This window comes from Gymnogyps californianus, chromosome 1, assembly GCF_018139145.2.
Source record: "Gymnogyps californianus isolate 813 chromosome 1, ASM1813914v2, whole genome shotgun sequence".
In the NCBI taxonomy this organism is placed as follows: Eukaryota; Metazoa; Chordata; class Aves; order Accipitriformes; family Cathartidae; genus Gymnogyps; species Gymnogyps californianus.
In genome coordinates, this window is record NC_059471.1 from 120558668 (window position 1) to 120578895 (window position 20228).

The 20228-nt window shown below is 43.3% G+C and overlaps 1 protein-coding gene across 2 annotated transcripts; it reads right to left on the reverse strand.

The window, feature by feature from the left end:
• Positions 1–1995: 1995 nt before the first annotated feature.
• Positions 1996–17804, reverse strand: CD200 (CD200 molecule). 2 transcript variants are annotated; one of them, XM_050908171.1, is made up of 6 exons: positions 17705–17804; positions 16034–16115; positions 14915–15241; positions 13962–14228; positions 11971–12087; positions 1996–2862 (listed from the first exon to the last, which is right to left on the reverse strand). In XM_050908171.1, exons 2-5 carry the CDS (start codon positions 16089–16091, stop codon positions 11975–11977), a joined length of 765 nt encoding a protein of 254 aa, XP_050764128.1. In that variant the 5' UTR covers positions 16092–16115; positions 17705–17804; the 3' UTR covers positions 1996–2862; positions 11971–11974. The 2 variants fall into 2 exon arrangements, with proteins under 2 accessions (XP_050764128.1, XP_050764138.1); XM_050908181.1 differs by lacking the exon at positions 1996–2862 and adding an exon at positions 11491–11756.
• Positions 17805–20228: the final 2424 nt, after the last annotated feature.

Below are 20228 nucleotides of genomic sequence, written 5' to 3' on the forward strand. Positions count from 1 at the left end.
AAGTAAACCACAGCTGCTGTGGTCAAAAACACTTCTGTAAACTTATCTCAAAAGTTGTTTTGCTCAAAATTTTTTTTGAAAAAAAAAACAAACCCCACCCCCAAACCAAAATGCCTTAAAAACCCCCTGAAGTCCCACTTCATGTACAGAAAGGAAGCAAAGTGTAAATCTAAACTACAAAAAAGCCCAACTTGCAATGAAGTGTTTCTGGTATCCCAAACAAGCAGAAAAAAAAATGGACCAGTTGATGTTTTGGCTGGATCAGATTTTTTGGGTTTTTTTAAATTAGAAAAAGTGAAATATATAAATAAATAATTCATATTGCACCTACAATAGTAACAGCAAACGTCACCCCTCATGTCCTCAGTAATACACACAGACATATACACACACACAACTTTTTGCCAGACTCTAGAGAGGCCACTGCTCTGGAACCAACAAAATATTGATTCTGAACACTTAGTCATAAATCTTGCATCTGCTAAATCTTCTCTGTTGATTTTTCAGATTGACAGTTCATACTCCTGGTAAACATATGACATAAGAAACAATCCAAAATGCTACACATTTAGTAAGACAGAATATTTCAGATGCACAGACAAATGCTAATCGAACCCAAAAGACAAGAGGATACTAGTAGTGATCCCAATACGATGACAAATATTCAGACAGAAGGAAGACTGAGAAACTCCTTAAACATTAACACTCATCAGCAGAACAAAAGTCACCAGAGGACCTGCAGTCCTCCCGTCTGTCTATTCTGTCAGTAAAACAGGCCACAAAGCTGGTACGCCCAGAGGTAGGCTTGTTTTTAGCAACCTTCACCCCGTGAAGCAGACATAGAGCCCTGTCAAGGCACCAGGAGGCAGAGGGCACGCCGAGGCTCTGACCCCTCACAAATACGATAAGCTGCAGGGCGATGCCTGGGAATGCTCTGCTCTCACAAGCAGCCTGCTGCCACGCAGCAAGCAGGGAGGACAGGCAACTGGAGCATTAAGCCTGGAAATGGCCAGATCAGCAGGCTTGGGCAGGCAGCGAGGAGCAACTGGGGGTGGCGGGGGGAGAGCAGCTCCAATCCTACCTGGGGCAGCAGCAGAGTTTGGTCCCAGCTCGTAAGAGTAGTGCAGTGTCTTTATCTGTTACCAAAACCATGGCAAAGCAGTAAATTCAGCCTCTGTAAGACTCCCCACTGATACCATTACATTCACAGTAGTGACACACAATGGTTAGCTCGGGGTGTAACATCCCACACAACAAGGTCCAAGTATGGAATAATGGCTTTTGGCCGGCACAGCGATTTGTCCGCGTTTAAAAAGACACAACAAAAAAGGATGAAGACAGGGGAGACTATTCTGAATAGTGCATAGGATGACCATGAGAACTACTGACAAACCTAGTTCATGCATTTTGACAGCTAAGCAAGGAGTAGGCTGGGGTATTAACAGAGTTGTTTCAGAAAAAACAGAGAGAGAATGACAGCGGAAAGGGAAAAGGAAAGGGAAAAGGAAAGGGAAAAGGAAAGGGAAAAGGAAAGGGAAAAGGAAAGGGAAAAGGAAAGGGAAAAGGAAAGGGAAAAGGAAAGGGAAAAGGAAAGGGAAAAGGAAAGGGAAAAGGAAAGGGAAAAGGAAAGGGAAAAGGAAAGGGAAAAGGAAAGGGAAAAGGAAAGGGAAAAGGAAAGGGAAAAAAAGGAAAGGGAAAAGGAAAGGGAAAAGGAAAGGGAAAAGGAAAGGGAAAAGGAAAGGGAAAAGGAAAGGAAAAGGAAAGGAAAGGAAAAAAGGAAAGGAAAAAGGAAAGGAAAAAGGAAAGGAAAAAGGAAAGGAAAAAGGAAAGGAAAAAGGAAAGGAAAAAGGAAAGGAAAAAGGAAAGGAAAAAGGAAAGGAAAAAAGGAAAGGAAAAAGGAAAGGAAAAAGGAAAGGAAAAAGGAAAGGAAAAAGGAAAGGAAAAAGGAAAGGAAAAAGGAAAGGAAAAAGGAAAGGAAAAAGGAAAGGAAAAAAGGAAAGGAAAAAGGAAAGGAAAAAGGAAAGGAAAAAGGAAAGGAAAAAGGAAAGGTGGGGATGCCAATACTTCCACTACTGGGCTTTGCTTCCTTCTCCACCTCACTTACATATCAAAAAAACCCCAACACTAGAAAGAAAAGTCAAATAAAATAAATTACTTATAACTCTTCTTTCCCAACTGTGGCTGCTACTGCCTCTAATCCGTCACCTGCTTGGAGCCCTATTGCTCTTTCCCAATAATTTTGGCAGATTTGGTGTGGTTTGAGTCCCGTGTTTTTGAGTCCAGCAGGTCTCTCCAGAGAGAGTTAAGCAACACAGTCGTTGGCACACTCACAAATTCACTGAGGGAAAGGAGTTGGATCAGCTGGGTAAGAGAAGGAAAACCAGATGACAGGAAGAGGGCGAAGTATACAGAATTGCTGGAAGTGAAATTGCAGACAGATGTTGGTAAAAATTAAACCCCTCTTTACTGCGAGAGCAATTAGGCACTGGAAGAGGATCCCCAGAGAGCTTGCAGAGCCTCCATCCATGGACGTTTTCAAAACTCAACTGGAAGGCGGCAAATACCTTTTGCACACTAGCAGTACCAAGAGTGGTACGAACAAAGTAGATTTTGCCTGGCAGCAGAGGAGCAGACTAAGTGGTCCCTCTGGTCCTACTTTTTATGATTAAGCGTCTAGACCAGATAACAAGCATTGCACTAGTCTTTTCAGCAATCAACTCGACGTCTGGATAGGGTAGTGTATGTGATGTATTTCCCTTTTATTGCTGTTTCTTTCCAGCCAGTCCAGTCGCTGCTTGTAATGTTGACTTCAGGCTGCTGGGCTGTAATGATCTGGTAGGTGAATGGAAATCCTCTAGAATCCTAGAAAACAAAGAAGAAACAGGAAAAAGGATGAATCGTGGCCATTGTGTTGCTGTCTCAGGTCTTGCTGAGTAGTGTGGTTGCCATTAGGGTTGGGGGAGGAGAGATGCACAGTGGAGAAAGTGGGGAGGAACAGTCACAAAACCGCCCTTTGGTGAATAATCATAGGACCTTCCCCTGCTGTACGAGTAGCACATCTTCCTAAAACACAACGAAAACAGGCTTCAGCCTGTGTTCCCCCTTGCATCCTTTGTTCACTACAGATGATACCTTACCTTAAATTTAAGAAGCTACCTTACCTTTAACAGCAGACGCATGCCTGCCACACAAGGTGTCATTACATAGAAGGATATGGGCCTAAACCCAGAACACCTGAGCCCAGCACCGCTTGCCCCAAGCGCCGCAGGAGATGCCTGCAGAGCCACAGGCGGCACCACTCCCAGAGGTCAGTGCTCACTCCATCCAGCTTGCCCCACATTGACAACATTCCCCCCAGACTTCTCAAAAGGGATACTCTGAGGGATGTTCAGTCCCCTCATTATTTTGTTACGCTCCAAGGAGGAATAGTCTTAAAACTGGTGGGAATTTTTTTTTTTTTTTTTCCCCTCCCCTTTTCTCCTTAAGCAACAGAAATTCCTTGCAGAGCATATTTATGAGAAAGCCTGAAAACAACAGTTATGAAAATGTCATGCTACACACTATGCAACAGCATTTTCTCCTTGGGTGGGGATAAACTACCCAGCCCACCAACACCCCATTCAAAGCCATTTACTACCAGCAGAAGGGCAGGAGCTGGCTTACAAACTGTTTCACCTTGGGAGGAAGCCAAGTGATCCTGCTCAGCAGTAGCTGCCAAAAGACATTACCAGTGTAGAGGGAAGTACCCTATTGGAAAAGGTGTTTTAAAACCCAGGTAGTTTATATTACACAAGATACCAATTTACATGTGATTTTCGGTTTATGATCACTGAAGGAAAACCTGCAGTTATTACAGTACAATCACAACAACAAACATTTATTTTTAAGCAAACTAATGAAAACAGAGAAGGAGAAAACAGAATTACATTGGAAGATTTAAATCAAAGCTTCTTGCCTGGTGATTTCAATCACCAAGATTTAAAAATCAGTCCAGCTTACAGTACTCTATAAAAGGCAACTGCTAGATTTTTTTTTTCTCCTCCTCCCCAAAGATTGCCTTCCCACCCTAAAATTATTCTAAATCACTCTACAGCTCTGATTACAGTGCCTAGAGACAATGGGTCGCAGAGATGCAGCTAAAAAAAAAAAAGACTCTTAGCCTTTGCCCTACTGGCATTTGGAGCGCTCCCTGGGGACACGCGGTGGCATGCCTCCAGCCAGCTCGCTGGTTATTCTGCCCTTCGCTTTCCTATCGCTTTAAACAGCAGCCAGCCCTCCTCAGAAACCTGGAGGAGATCTACACACACATCAGGATGAAGTCTGCACATCCTACCACAACACGGATGGTGGAAATTCGGAAAGATTGGCTTAAAAGCTGTTCCTGCCTTCAGGTAAACGCTGGAGCAGCAAGCATGTCGTGGCACTGCTCATGCTGCACAGCACTGTCAGCCAGCCCTTAAGCTGACCGTGGCCCTCTGAACTACTGCTACACAGCACACCCCATAACCTCGCCCTCTGCCTCAACGTAAGCATGGCTTGAGATTCACTTGCTTGCACCTCCCGAAAATTTAATAAGGTACCTTGAAAGTAACCGGACAATTGTGATGTCCCTTTTTGAATGGCAAAAAAAAGGCAAAAAAAGAAAATAGGCATTTCCATTTCCTACTAGTACAATAACAAATGAATCAGAAAAGTTATTACACTGTTTTTTGTTTTCATGAAACTAAGACCATCAACACCTGTTCAAACAATATTTCAGATATAAAAAAAAATTGGTCTAAAGACAAGATTATGCGAATTTAAAAAAAAAAAACTTACTACATACCTACTACTAAACATTTTTTTAATATTCTGGAACCCCTACACACTGCAGAATTCAGAATATAACAGTGACATAAAGACTTGTCATGGTTTAACCCCAGCCAGCAACTAAGCACCACACAGCCACTCCCTCACTCCCTTCTGCTCCCACTGGGATGGGAAGGAGGATCGGGGAAGAAAGTAGTAAAACTTGTGGGTTGAGATAAGAACAGTTTAATAATTAAAGTAAAATATAATACTAACAATAATAACAATGAAATATAATAACAAGAAGAAGAAATATAACCAAAAAAAAAGAAAAAAAAAGAAAAAAATCCCAAAACTAGTGATGCACAATGCAGTTGCTCACCACCTGCTGACTAATGCCCAACCAGCGATCCGCACCTCCCGGCCAATTAACCCCTGTTTATATACTGGGCATGATGTTCCATGGTATGGAATACCCCTTTGGCTAGTTGGGGTCAGCTGTCCTGGCTCTGCTCCCTCCCAGCTTCTTGCACGCTTGCTGGCAGAGCATGGGAAACTGAAAAATCCTTGGCTTAGGACAAGCACTGTTTAGCAACAACTGAAACCTCAGAGTGTTATCAACATCATTCTCACACTAAATCCAAACCACAGCACTGTACCAGCTACTAAGAAGAAAATTAACTTTATCCCAGCCAAAACCAGGACAGGAATATACAAAACCCTAAATGGATTTATAAACTGGGAAAAGCAAACCAACTTTCCTGGTCGGTAATACACAAATAAGGTTATTTATTGAATACATAAATAGCTTGATATTTCAGAATGTCATTCTGATGTTTGATACCCAAGTTATGACACTATCTTTATGTGGCTTTGGGGAAAAAAAAAAAAAAAAAGTCATCCTTACTTTTCATGTAGAAGAATAAGAAAAAGGTTTCCATCTCCTTATCTAATAACCCTGCATACAGCCGAAGTATTTTGCAAAGGAAAAACATTTCAGAATTGAGCACACGAATAATTCTTACCAATGAAGTAAACGAGAAATTCAAACAGTGAGGCAACTATTCGCACATCCCAGGACTGCTATTTATTCTCCCTTTCAGCTGCCAGCCATTTTATTTTCTGGTTATATACAAAGCCCTATTGTCAGAATGAAAAGGAGAATGAAGGACTGGAAAATTACTTCATACTGAAATAAGAGCACAGATATGATGTACAGGATAGAAATTGTGTTAATCACACATAGTAAAGGCTTCCCTGTTTGCAAAGAAATGGCTTCATTTTTAGTAGCCTATACTTCGACACCTCTCCTTTAGACGGGCAGGCGAAGCTCTGAGATGTTTCCTATGCCACTACCTTTATCCTGTCAGTAACAAACAGGATTTATTTCATCCTTCCAGACAAAAACCCCAGAGAAAACATGCTGGGGGAAAATTAACAAAGCACCAGCCGTCCCTGTCCTTCTCAATGAAAATGGGTAGCCCTAAAGTGTGGAAAGCTTGGAAAGAGTGGCCATGCTCTCTCTATATATGATGCAGACTGGAGGGTACTGCCAGGCATGTTTCCGTGAACAGAAAATTAAGTGACTTACTAGGGAACAGGAGTTGTCTGGAAGTAGTGTGTGATTAAACCCAGAAAACATCTTCACTTGGGTTGCAAAATATTTATGTCTGCGGGAAACCTGATGGGCAGCCTGGCAGCAGAATTACCCCTCCGCTGACATTTTTGTATGGGGTTTTGTTTTTTTTGTTGTTGTGGTTTTGTTGGGGTTTTTTTTTTTCCTTTCTCCCCTCATTAGCTCTGTATAGGTCTGTTTGGCTACAATATTTTTACGCTGTGGTTTTTGGGGGTTTTTTTTTGGTGTAGTGTTAAGAAGGGTAAAGGAATGAGGCTGTTGTAAGCAAAACAACTTTCAGTTATACCACTGCATATTTTTACTATTTTGGGGAATTCAAAATAGGACAAATATAATCTCCTACTCACGATAAAGCCACACTTGAGAGGAAACCAAGGCAATTCTAAAATGAGCCTCCCCAGCTGGGACATGACAGCCAGAGACTCATTCCTCTGTGAGCAGGGTACACTACATCCATCTGCCTCATGAAAGAGGGAGTTATGTCCTGAGTTTATCACGTGAAAGGCTGGTATTTAGCTGTCACTTCAGGAAGAATTAGTCTGAAAAGTCTCCTAAAACGAGCTGCTACTATGTTGTTCTCAACTACCTAGTCTCTCACTATTAAGAAAAACAGCTGTATGTCAAAGCAAATCCACTGAAGAAACAAGCCAAGTCACAGAGATAAGAATTGCCATGATTGTTAAGCCAAAGCTTAGAAACACAGCCTTCCCCAAACTGAATAAACACTAGAGGATACTGCTATAATGGCTCTTCCAAAAATAATTCCTATCTTTCCTATAAACAAAGCAATGGAAAGTGTATGCAAGTACTTGTTCTTGTAAAGTTTCCCAAATAACTGGAACCTCCTGCACAAGACACTCATATTTCCCAACCTTTCAGGACATCTTTGGCCACCAAAATTTTGGTTTCTGATACCTACGTATTATAGCTGATCAGCCAAGTTACTATTCACAGTTTAACAGACCTGAATCTATGTTATTTGTAGCAACTTCCAAACTTCAAAAAATAGTAACCAGGTCATCTTAAATTCCTATTCAGGGTATTAAGTGATCTCTAGCTGATAACAAAGAGGTATTTTCTGTTTTATAGCACTTGTGTAACATTCGAGGTACACTGAGGTTCAGCATCTCTTTGAAATACAGTTACTTGGCTGTATTCAGACACAAACATCTTGAAACAAAGACTTTAATGCTGCTTAATCGAAGTTCTGCAGAATTTCCACTTGAAGGAAAACCTGAATGTTTCAATTTCAAATGTTTCAAAATTTCAACAGGAAAAACCCATTGCTATGTTGGCACTTTCTGCAGAACTGATTTTTTGATCTGACCTAGTCTCTTCTTCTCTGACTCTTCAAGTTTTCTTCTTCCAGGTTCACCTAATCTGCTCAGCTTTCTTAGGTTGCATCAAATCTATTCAATAACAAGCTCCAAGAATTTTTTGTCCTGTCATTATAGCTTTTTAAACACAAATATACTATTTGACCACTTCTAAAGCTTTCCACATGGCAAAACATGCATAGGCTACCCAAGAGAGATCAACATATCAATGCTTAAAAAAAAAAAAAAAAAAAAAAAAAAAAAAAATCATGCTGGCCTTTATATCCATTTGTGAAATAGCCCTTCCTCACAGACAACTACAAGCCTCCAGAAAACTGTTTGTGTGGAATTTTATCCCCCTGAAGACTGCTAGGTCCTGAGAACTGACTATAAAGCTTTTTAACTGGCCAGGCTGAAATATGAGTATTCTGCAAGCCTTGGAATGATGCTGTGGAAAGCATTCAGGTTGAGACATGTATGCGATAGGTAAGTCACAGGAATTTATTCAGGCTAATAGCCTTTATTTTGCTTCAATCCAGGCACTTGGCTTGTTAACTGGACTGCTTTACATTGGTGTGGTCTACAGTTAAGCTCTGTTAATTGAGCCAGGTAGGAAACAGTGTAACTTTTTACCAGAAGAGTAGCACTGAGAAACCTCCAGCATGGGTGAAGTTATGTCTGGTGATTCATTGCAGCCTGCTCATGGCACTTAAATCAACTGATAGGCACGGCTAGGTTTGCCTCTCTGCTTGGCAGAGGATGAAGACGTGAGTTTTCCAAAGCTTCTGCATCAGCTCTCACCACAAAGGCCGCTCAGTTTGTTTCCAAACAAGTGACCTTTTGCCAAACGTTGTGAAGACACTTCACTTGGGATGTTTTCAGGGAGAACCAAAATGTACGTATGCTCTGTAACTGGTACACAAGGCTAATGCCTGAGGGATGGGACATCAACTTTCAGCCCCAGCTCTTCACCTGATTCCCAAGCGTCTACCATGGAGAGGAGGGAAACAACAAAAATAAAAGCAAAGCAAAAACCAACTATATTCTCAATAGCAGGAGCAGAAGAGAAGAAACTTTGACAGAGAAGGGTCCCCAGCCACCCAGATAAGAAGCTGTTCTTTTACTTTAAAAACCAGGCATCTTGACAAGACTGGAAAGGCTTTGCTTGTTATCTAGTGCAGAATGAAAAGAAGTATTGAAGCCCTGGGTAACGGCCGTAGACAGACATTGGTGTCCTCCAGCCAGCGCTACTAGCTCTATCGTGCTGTTACAAAAAGCGCATCCAGAAATATGTACATAGGTGCTGCTCCTCGTTCCAACACAATCTGAGGATAACAGAGGATAAAACCAGAAAAGGGCTTTCTGCAAGATGTTATTCTCTTTTGGGTGAATCAACTGCAACCAATGCTTTGAAGAGCATAAACAGATTTCACAGATGATCGGGGAAAAAACAGGTCACCGCAAAAACAGTCTAGGGTTCACAGTGTGCTGCTCAGATGGGAGCTAAGGAGGTGTAGGGGGTTTCTCATTACAATGTGGTATTTGTGGAGTGGTAATGCACTCTAAACAGTGTTAAAAATTACTGTAGCTCCACAAGTATTCTTGGCTTTCTAAGGGTTTGGTCAGGAAAGTGACAGTCATATACAGAATAAATTGTAAGTAACTTTTAGCAACAGGTAGAAAAGAGCATCTGGGGGGGGGGGGGGGGGAAATCAGATGGTGACAGAATGATCAAACTGCATCAGTATTGGAGTTTTACAACAGACTAATGAGGCCTTCAGGGAAACAGATGTACATTAGGAAGATGGACTACACATTTCCCTAAACTGGTCACTGTATGAAGGAATACGATCAGCTGGTCAAAATTACTCCGGATAAAGTAATGCTGCCTTTATGCAAAAAGGATCCAGGTCAGCACATTACGTTTTCAAAATTCGAGACCAAAAAGCAACTGAAAAGATACAGTATAAGATGGATAAAAACTAGACTACATTAAAAGAACAGAGACTGAACGACTTACAGGCCCACTGCAGAAGTCACATCCTGGCATCACAGTTAATCAAAACCCGTAATAAATGGGAAGGAACACAAACAACTGAAGTCCCTCAAACCCTGCTTTTGTTGATAAACTCTAATACAACAAACTTACACCCACTGCTAAACACTGCTCATCTGATTTACCCCCTCTGCCCTGGTGAGCAGGTATTCACATGAAGTCTCCACCCTGTGACATGCTGGCACACATGAGGGACCAGGAATCCAGACATCCTTCCAGTGTGAGACCCCACTTCTCTTGCTGACACAGGGGGACTTCAAGCTCTGAGCCTTTAGCTAAGGAAGAAGGGGCACAGTGCTTTCAGTTTAAACATATGATGCTTTTCTGTGTCTTATGCTTTCCTTACAAGGCAGGGGAAGGGGGCTCTGTTCGAAGTTTCCAAAATAATGCGTAGGCTCTGTTGTTGTGCATCACAGCGGTGTCTCTGCAGCAAGAAATCGTGTCTTGCGTGACCCACGACATGGCACAAGGATGCGTGAAATGGCTTGAGGGTTCCAAGCCTGATACCTAGCGGGTGGTGTAGGCCACAGGAAACCTGCTGTGAAGCTAACTGTTCTGCCTGCTGGGGAAGGTCCTGTTATAAGCTATCGCTGGAACCACATGCTGGCATTGCCTGGGGAACCGCTAATATCCAAGGGACAGAATCATGCCAGGAGGTATGTTAACATCCTCAGCCTAGTCTAAACATGAACAACCTAGTCTAGTCAAGCAATGTTTCACTGACTGACCCTGCTCCTGCTTCAGGCACCAGTGCAATCACAGCATGCCAGTGTGGTTCTCCTCACCTGGCATGCAACGAAGGGGCTTCGAAACTCTGCAAGGCAGCACCTGCACTTTTTAGCGCTCTCTTTGCCTGGTCACTCCCTGATCCGCTCTAGCAGGTTATCCCAGACCTCTGCCAGGTCGCCTCTGCCTCAAGGTCTCTCCTTCAAGGTCTGCTTAGTACAAGCTCATTTGTGTTTGGAATGGCTGTTCTAGAAAAAAAGATATATCTTTCTTTTGAGCATTTCACCTTTTTCTTCTGATCTTTTAAAAAAACCCCAAACAATTAAGAACCAACTCCTTGCCCTTTAACTTCCAGGTTGGTCTGAAAATTCAACAGAAATTTTCTCTTCTGTATTTTTTATAGGATCAATGGAAAGCTCACATACATTTTACAATTAAGAAGTTATATTTGGGGTGTAAGAAGTGTTCATTTCTCTTTCTTCTTTTTGTGTCTCTGGCAGTAGCAGATTTACTAGATCAACCCTTCTTAACAGTAGATGCTGTAGGTCTAAGTTCACAACAGACAGGTACTGTCTACTGGAAACACTTCTTTACCTTGTATCACATTATCATCATGAAGCAAGTATCTAAATATTCAGGAACTGAGTTGATGTGTGCTGGCGTTTCTAAACATATTAGTAGAATTTAAAGCCAGACACAGCATTTTGATCTAGTTCAGCAAGAGTGAAACTACCAATGACCATCAAATTTCCATGATTTCTGAAGCCTAAGGCCTCCATCCTCCTCTAATTTTTTCCTTTCACTCTGTTATTAGTAATTAAGACTAGAAAGTTGAGTTAATCCATGATCAGGTCATCACACATACAAGGACATTACACTGACTGCAATTTCTCCTTAATTCATCATTAGGAAGCAGACTCATATGCCAAGTTTGAGCGCACTTCTCCATCATATTACACTGTTTGTCTTAAAAATACAAAGAGGGAGCTGTGACCAGAAGAAAGCCCTTCCCTTCAGGGCACATCACTGTGCATGAGCGGGTTTCTTTCCAGCGTGTCCTTTCTGCCAAAAGTTCTCTGAGCATACTTACACTCGACGCTTTTGTGGCCCTCCATGAAAATGCAGCAGACCAGCGAATTACTTCTGCTGAGACTTCTGCCTGAACGCAAACCACGAGCAGCATATCCTGGTCTGCTTGGATCCTCCCCTCACAATTTGTAGTCTTGTATTGTCCCTCGGCAGCAGCAGTGGGAAAACAGCTCTTAAAATTACATGCAACTGAGGCAACCTCTAATAACTGTAAACACATTATTGTAAAGTTTACTTGTCCAATGACAGCATTATACCCCTTAATGGTATCTCAACAAAGTCTCATTCGTCTCTGCAGATGACCAGACCTTATTATGGGCTCTACAAAACCCATTGGTTTCCATGCATCAGTGACTTACCACTTCAGCCCCTCCTGCATATCCTCTTCCTCCAGCACAGCGTGATCAGAATCAGAACTATGATGACAATTAAAATCCCCACAGTAATCGTCAGCCAAAGCAACGAGGATCCCTCTTCTGTGAAAACAAAACAACAAAAAATACACCAAACTAAATTAGTTTATATAGGAAAAAGACCAAAGAGCCAAGAGGATGTCTGATTAATGACAATGGTTCCTTATCGAGATTGTGAAAGTTATTGCTAAGCTACATGAAAGCAGCAATTGCTCAAAAGAGAGAGTGAACGTGTGTATCTTCAAAGACAAACCTACTTGCCCACAGAAAATGCTTTGTGAAGAAAAGATGTGCTCATGTTTATCCATGGCAAAGAAAACTGTCATTCCCACATCTGATACGGTAGTTGGCATACGTACATAAGCAGAACTTTATACAAGTCTTGACACTTTCTGAAGAGTTTTTTTGTTCATCCAGATTTTGAGTTTTTTGTTCGTAAAATAAAAGTTATTCCTTTTACTGTTAAACACTTACCACTGTCGCAAAGGCTAAATTAACTTTCAGAAAAGAAGACAGGCTATGTTTTGATACCTGCAAGTAGCTCTACCCAACATCTGAGCGTAAACGTCCCTCTCTGGTCAGACATCAGCCACTTCATTTGACTGCCATTAATCAAAATGATAATAAGAAGGCTCATTTCAATGCTCACTGATGTTAGCTGGAAGACTTTCTGAATTAAAATTTATTTGAATCAAGCCAAAACTGTCACGTATTTTAACAAAGCTAGGTTGAACTATTTGTTTGAATTTCTCTTTCTCTAAAATACAAGATTGTTAAAACAACAAGCTATTAGCCAATTTTTCATTCTCCTGGCAAGAAATAACAACAGTCTTAGTTTCCTGCTTTTTGAGATACACATTTCCTTTTTAAAAGGCCAAAACAAAAGAATATTGCATTTGAGACAGGACAAAAAGCTTTATTATGCTTTTTCAACTAGTGTCACTCAGAATTAAGAACTAATTTGCTTTTGAACTTTTAGAGAGAAGATATTAAAAGTCAGATCTTACTCTTTACTACTATTCCTGTAACAATCACTTCTTGAGCACGTAATTTGGGAACTAACCCACAATCCCAAGCTGCTTTTCCTGTCTTCCTAATTTCCAAGTGGTCTTCCTTTTAAGGGTCTGGATTTAGAGATGTGAATTTTAAATCACCCAAGTCAATGTTCCTGTGTGAACTGAGAATGGTACTTCAGATTTTAATGTTTCTATTTCTCATCTATAGAGCTGGGGTGAAAGTCTTTCCAGCAGAGCAGAATGTTGGAAGAAGAAATAAATTAGCACTACAAGGTATTCAGATGTTACATTATTGATGTATTTAAGATTTCCAATAAAACCAATGTAAGCACCTTCAACTGATCACCTTCCTGTCTGCCTGAAAATACTATTCCTCCCTCACCATTACTGCAATGCACGTGTGTCTTAGCAAAAATGTCAGAGAAACTAAAACATAATACACAGGTTAACTGTACCAAAACATGTAGTAAGTTTAACCAAAAAGTTTGGTTAATTGTTGTTCAGAGATAGTTTGTTATTAATTTCAAAACTTCCACTTCAGTGTTCATTAAGCGACCCACAGAGTTTTTATTTCATCTAGATAGATATCAGGTGACAAATATTTATACCTATCTTTGGACTGTCAAAGAAACTATGAAGGCCTGCGTGAAAACTGAAGTTCGACTTGCTGCAAAATGCATGGTGCCTCTAAAACCCATAGCTCCCTAGCTGACTAGCTTGGCTTTTTTCCCTCTTGGAGAGGACCTCAATATGTTACCGTCTCAAAGACGGCAATGAACGCAAAGTAGGATTTCCTTTCTTCTTACTTGGCACATATGCATTTCACTCCCTCCTCTTCCCAGCAGATTCCTATCCAAACATGCTGTTGTAAAACACGGAGGCCAAGAGAACTCTACCAAGTAGTGTGTATCGTTCACCTACCTCCTTTAATTTTCACAGGCAAATCCATTTTTTCATTCGTGTTGCTTACTCTGCAGGTCAAGTCCTGCGCACCGACACTCTGAGTGTTGTAGATCTCCAGTTTACTGGTGATGGACACCATCCCATTGGTGTGCCTGACCATGTCCTGCGTAGGAGTAGAATTGAACAAGTTGTTCCAGGTGACGGTGGGCTCTGGGAGGCCAACAGCATTACAGACGGCTATCAAGCGACCTTCGGAAATGTTGTACTGGACAGATGCATTGAGACCTTCCAACACACAAATGAGACAATCCATCACTACAATGAGCACCTGGTCATAAGCAATAACAGCAGTTTAACCATTATCAATCAGGGCAAAGCTTACTGGATTCACACTGAGCCCCACAGCACAGGAATGCAAGAGGAGTTCATTGGGTCAGGTCCCCCCTCACGATTCAATACTCCTTCCCTTATACTGGCGTTATATACCCCAAAGGTTTCACTCAACCTGAAATCCCAAGTTTTAAAATAATCTGTTAAAGTAAAACCATTTCTTAGTCCGTGCTGTTCTCCTATCTGCTAATTCCCTATCTATGACAGGGTTCGGCACAGCAGCTCACAGCACCGGGGTTGTACTTTTGCAGTTTCCACCAAGAGGAAACTGCAACAGGCAATGTTGATTTGCCCAAGTTCCAGCTGGGACTGCTCTGGGGCTTACAAACAAAGATCCCACTCCTTGCTTTTTAGCTGCTACTCACAGAAAAACAAACAAGGAGAGCCCAGAGCCAAAACCACCACAACAGGCTTGAATATGACCCCACAGTCTTCCTCACAGCAGTAACACTCTGTTTGTATACCATGTTTCACCAAGGGATGCTCCTACCACTGCAGTTCCTGAGTCCGCTCAAGAAAATGCTGTGGGTGAGAAAACACCTCTTTTTCCACTAGAGACATATCTCTGCAGAGAACCTCACCAAAGACACTCAGGCAGGTACGTCCCGAGAAGGAGCCGAAAGGGAAAGTGTTGAAGAGACACGTGTAACACCCTGAATCATCCATTCTAGTGTCCCAAAAAGTGATGCTTGTCTCATTGAGTACCAGACTCGTGAAATTCATTCGGTCTTGATAGGGCTCGTGAATCTTTAATCCTTTTACGGTACTGTACGTAGCTATATTATTGTGTGATTTTTCGGAGTCTTTTTGCCACGTCACTTGCAGAACCTCCTTGGGTTCTGTCAGGGCACAGCTGAGAGTCACGTTGTCGCCCACCTTCACGTTTCTGTGTTCAGCCTGAGGAACCACTGCAATGACATGAAATAGTTAGTGAAATGGGCAGATATAACACATATTGAGAAGCCTAATGCTGATTCTAAGGCCTGGATTACCCACAGACACAACAGTTCCATCAATTACATATTGTTTCTACGGTTTTCCCCCATGAAAAAGTCCTTTTCCTGCATCCTCCTAGAAATCAATGAAGTTATGTTGATACACATTGGCTGACGCTCCGGCTTTCTTCTAAACTGTTTAAAAGAAAAAGACATACCCTATTTCTGTACCCATCCCTGCAGACTTTCCACTTCAGTTTTATTAAATCAGCAATATGGCTTTCCATTCTCAGCAAAGACTCAGTTTTTGTTTCCTAAAAGCTAGAGGAAGATTGAGTGCACAAGGGAAGTGCACACCAGGCTGTTCTCAGAGAACTGAGCAGCAAAATGGGCTAAAGAGAATTTCTGGACTACATAGCTTCTGAGTTTGCAGTGCATTTGAGAGGGAGGGAAAGAAAAAGAGAGATTTGTTCCCGAGGGGAGGATCCACCATGGCAAGTTGTGAACTCAGGTGAACAACGGTGTCCAGTGTCATTGTAGATATGGGATGCTGCACGTCCCTCCCATCTCCAAATGCTGTTCCAGGAGGTCTTGTGTCACATCTGCCAGCTCCATGTCTACGCCCCAGCTATCTAACGTATGTCAAATGGCACCAGCAATCTGTATTTCACCTATTTTTGCCTCTTACTCTGACTGTTGAAGCCTCAGGAATCAGAAACCAGTTCCCCAACCATTTTCAGGAAGATTTCAGGAAATTCAACTTACCATTTGCCTTTCCAAGCCCAGCACAAGCCAGACACAAAACCAGAGCTCGGAAAGTCATTTTGGAAGGGAAAATCTGCCTCACCTGAAGAAAGATAAAGAGAGATGGGTGACTCAATGACAGATCATCTTCCTGTGATATCACGTCTTCAGGGTGCAAACGTTAACGGTAGCTTTGTCATGTGAGAAAAACATAGTTCTGGGGGCAGACAGTGCATTTTGACAGGTCTCATTACACACCATAGAAAGTGCTCCAGTCAAGGTGGGAAAAAACCTGTATGATGGAAGTTAAAAAGGCATTAATCCACCAGAAGTGTGACGTACTGGTTGTCCAGGACTAGCTGTGGTGCTGGGAGAGAGGTAGGGTTAGCTTGTGAGATCAAGGGGTAAATCGAAAGCAACTTCTCTGAGGACTTCAGGACTCTCCATCTGTCCAAAATTGCAAGAATTAGGGAACTTTTGTGGCATACTGCACCTGCTACATACAAATATATTTCCAAGGTGGGAAAGGGGGTAAAAATAAAGTTGTGTTGCTGCTTTCCCTAGTGAACAGCTTTTGACCTGCTTTCTGTTCCCTCAATCAGTTAATATTGCCACAATACAACTGCACTGTAGACCTGCCTGGAACTGAAGCCAGTGTCATATTTAAGTGGAAACATTATTTCACATAAAATACCTCTGTAACACACACCACCTACACCTGAGGTTTTTTGCCAATGTCTGCAAAACTAGCCGATGCATCTTGGGAGTGTTTTCTGTCAAGAACGTAAGCAAAGCCCAACTTTTTAAAGATTTTCACAACATGCAAAAAGTAGAAGAGAGAATCAACTATAAAGCATTTTCCTGTTATCATACAGCTTAAAAAAGGAGGGCTGATGAATAAATAAATGAATTAGAGGGAGGAAAAAAAAAAATCTATTTAAGAAACAAATTCCCAGCAAACTTCTGCACACAATGCATACGCACAGCACCAGTAGCCTGTCTTTAAATTTTAAACACACTGTGCTAAAACAACTCCTGATACAGCTCCACCATTACCAAGCATGAATACAGACCAAATTCTTATGCGTAGTATCAGGAAACAAGAATCCATCAGCAACAAGCCCAAATAACAAATTTGCCAGATAATAAAGTGTAGCCAGATGCCTAAGCACGGCTCTAAGAAATTCAGATAGATGTTCCCAAAAACATGCAAGAGCCAGCACAGCAAGCGAGAGAGAAATTTCGAAGTATAGAAGTGTTTATAAACCAGTGAAAGATGTGCCACACCTGCAGGAAAACAGTTTTCAATAGCAGCCTTCCATCTCACTGCTTTAATACCCGTTAAAGTCCTTAACACACCATTGCTCACGCGCAGGGTAGCTACAAGATTTCATACGATGAGGTGCCAGGCTATTGCGTAGCTATACCAGTCACAAAAACCCCCGTCCCTTTAGGTCACAAGCCCAATCTAGCATATTACAAGGGAAAATAAAGAAGAATGGGGGGAAGGAAAAGAAAAAAAAAGCGTGTAAGACTAGGGCAAGTAAAGAGCAAATCCCTCCCCGGGCCATACCTTCCCGACCCGGACCTCAGAGGTCTTCTGAGCCACTGACTGTATCCCTGTGCTAGTTCACCAGTCCTCCGCAACCTTCTGTGAAGCTTCTCCAGCTTCTAAAACTCGGCGCTACTCACCCCGGCTGACTTGTGGCCTCACACAAGCTCCAGAAGGTGACTCCCGCGTGAGTCCGGCACCTCGGGGACCCTCCCGGTTAGAAAAGGCGGGGGAAGCCTCGGGCACCCGCTGCAACACCTGGGAACAGCCGGGAGCTCCTTCGGCGCTCGACCCGCCTCCGCCGCCCGGAGCCGCTACCCGCCCTCCCGGCCAAACCTTCCCCCGGGGATGAGCCTCCGGGTACGGGCAGGGGCTCAGCGGCGGGGGGCACCGGCCTCACCCCCCCCAGCCCCAGCCCCGCCTCGGGCGGTTGCTCCGGCTTTCCGCCCTCCCGGCGGGGTCCCGCTCCTGCGCCGCCGGTCCCCCCACCGCCCTGCGGCGATCGCAGGCTGCCCCACGCCCACCCGGCACGGACACCCACTGCTTACCGCCCCCCCTCCCCCCCAAAACCCACCTCAAGCCTGTTAATGCGCCCAGGAGAAGCGGGAAAGGCGGCGAGAGGGATGGTTACTCACGGCCGAGTACCTGGAGGGAGTAAACGTGCCCGAGGGCCTCCGATAGGCGGAACCGCCCAGGCCTCGTCCTCCTCGCCGCCACCGCCCCCCTCCCGGGAGCCCCGTCCCGCCCCGCCCCGTCCCGCCGCGGGAGTCCCCGGGCTGAGACCCGTTGCCCAGCGCCGGCGGCCCTCGACCCATTTCCTCTCCCACTCGGCAGGAACGCGCCGCGGCGGGGGGCGGCCACAGGGTTTGGTACTGGGGAAGCAGCGGGCGCCTGCAATTAGCTCTTCCCCTTTGCCCTTCTTACTCACCCGGCAGTAACACTGCGAACGCGTTTTATTATCTCCCAGCCCTCCCTTGCCCCTGGAATTGGCTGCAAGAGTCCCGTCCCCGTCCCCCCCCCCCGTCCCCCCCCCCCCCCCCGGCGTTTCTCTTCCCTCAAGGTTATTAATATCAAGCAAATTAACAAACTGATCTGGAAGAGCAAATAAAAAAAAAACGAACGCCACTTGCTTACAGCAAGAACACGGTAAACCCTGAAACGCGGCGGCGAGGTTTCAGTAACACAAGGCTGTCAGCACAGTTAGTTCCAGCAGCTCTCCAGGACGGATGATCGCGCTGCTTTTGAAGAGCAGCAGCATAAACCCGCACTTCCTTCTACGAAATTTTGAGTTGCATTCCAGCGTGCAACAGAGCAAATTGCTTTTATGTTCAAAGTATGATCTTCCCTGGTTTCAGTTCAGGAGTAGTGACAGTCACACCAATGACGAATTTTTATTAAAGACTTCTGTGCTATCATAAAACACTAAAACTAGAATCCAACGGCAGGAACATAATATAATAATAATGATAATAATAATTTATAATAATGGCGAAGAGCTGTGACATTCACCGTCCAGATACTGGACTGTGAATACTTAGTGTTCCAGAAAATACTTGTTTTTTTTCAGCCCAGATCAATTTCTTGAACTTATTTATTGTAAGGCTTCACTGGAAGTTGCACAACAAATGTACCAAGGTTTTGCTAAACCTGGCAATATTTTTTTTCTTAATTACCACAAACTGTAATAATTAACTGCAGGTCACTAGCCTGGCAATAGTCAGCAATAAAATTTTGAGTACTAGACCAGGATTCTGCCTCTTTTCTGGATCCTCAGCCCAGATAAACAAACAACACCTTTTTTTCTGATGTTAGGCTGTAAGGAATTAGCATAAAAAAATTCAGTGAAAGATCTTATGGAAAGGGAAGGTCATTTTATTATACAAAAGCTGTAGGCAAGATGATTTAATGCCCAGTTTCATACTCACAAGCTGTAGGCATTCAAGCGGTCTGGCCAGGATCTTCTGGATTCCTCTTCATTGGTGATGAGAAACTCATTCTGGGATATATCTCTTATATCATTGGGAGTGGTCTTTTGCTTTCGCTGCTACCTTCCTGTGGGGCTGAGAGGAAAAGGGACGGCACGAATGATACAGGGCAATCTCGCTGCCATCTTCCTGTTGTTAGACTACAGGATCTTCCACAGACAAGTTGTCTCTGTTGTAGTTTTATCATCAGGCTTGTCCCAGGCTTGACAGGAACAACCCGTTTCTCAATTTGACTGATTAGAAACAGCATCCTTTGCAATCAATACAGGACATTCGGTGTCTGCTGTTTGCTGCTTCTTCAGCTGCTTTTGTTGTCCCAAAAATGAAGGTTCTTTCACCCGGTGTGCAAAAAAGCCCATTAACACATGGAGGCAAGATACTTGTTTCATGTCTGCATAGAGATGGGTGCTAGGTGGTAGTTCCACAAAGGTAACAACACACTCGGTTAATGCACGGTAAACATGTTATACATTTCGAGCAACAGTTATCAGTACTTTGACAGTTTCACTTGGTTACCCTCGTTCCTATTGGTTCTCGCAAGCCTCATCTCCGCTTCAAGTCGTGGCGTCCTCCTTTTTTCCTGCGCGTGTTCTGTGAGGAAGGGGTTTCTGTTGGTAGGGGGCTCTCCCTACCCGAGGGCGGGTTTTCTATTATGCTCATTAGGATAGTTCACTCACAG

Excerpts from the sequence above, each read along its gene's own strand:
- CD200 (XM_050908171.1), bottom strand. The coding sequence starts at position 16,091 with ATGACTTTCCGAGCTCTGGTTTTGTGTCTGGCTTGTGCTGGGCTTGGA. Across the intron at positions 15,242-16,033 it reads TGGGCTTGGAAAGGCAAATG|TGGTTCCTCAGGCTGAACAC; the intron begins GTAAGTTGAATT and ends ATGTCATTGCAG. Across the intron at positions 12,088-13,961 it reads GCCTGTGAAAATTAAAGGAG|AAGAGGGATCCTCGTTGCTT; the intron begins GTAGGTGAACGA and ends TTGTTTTCACAG.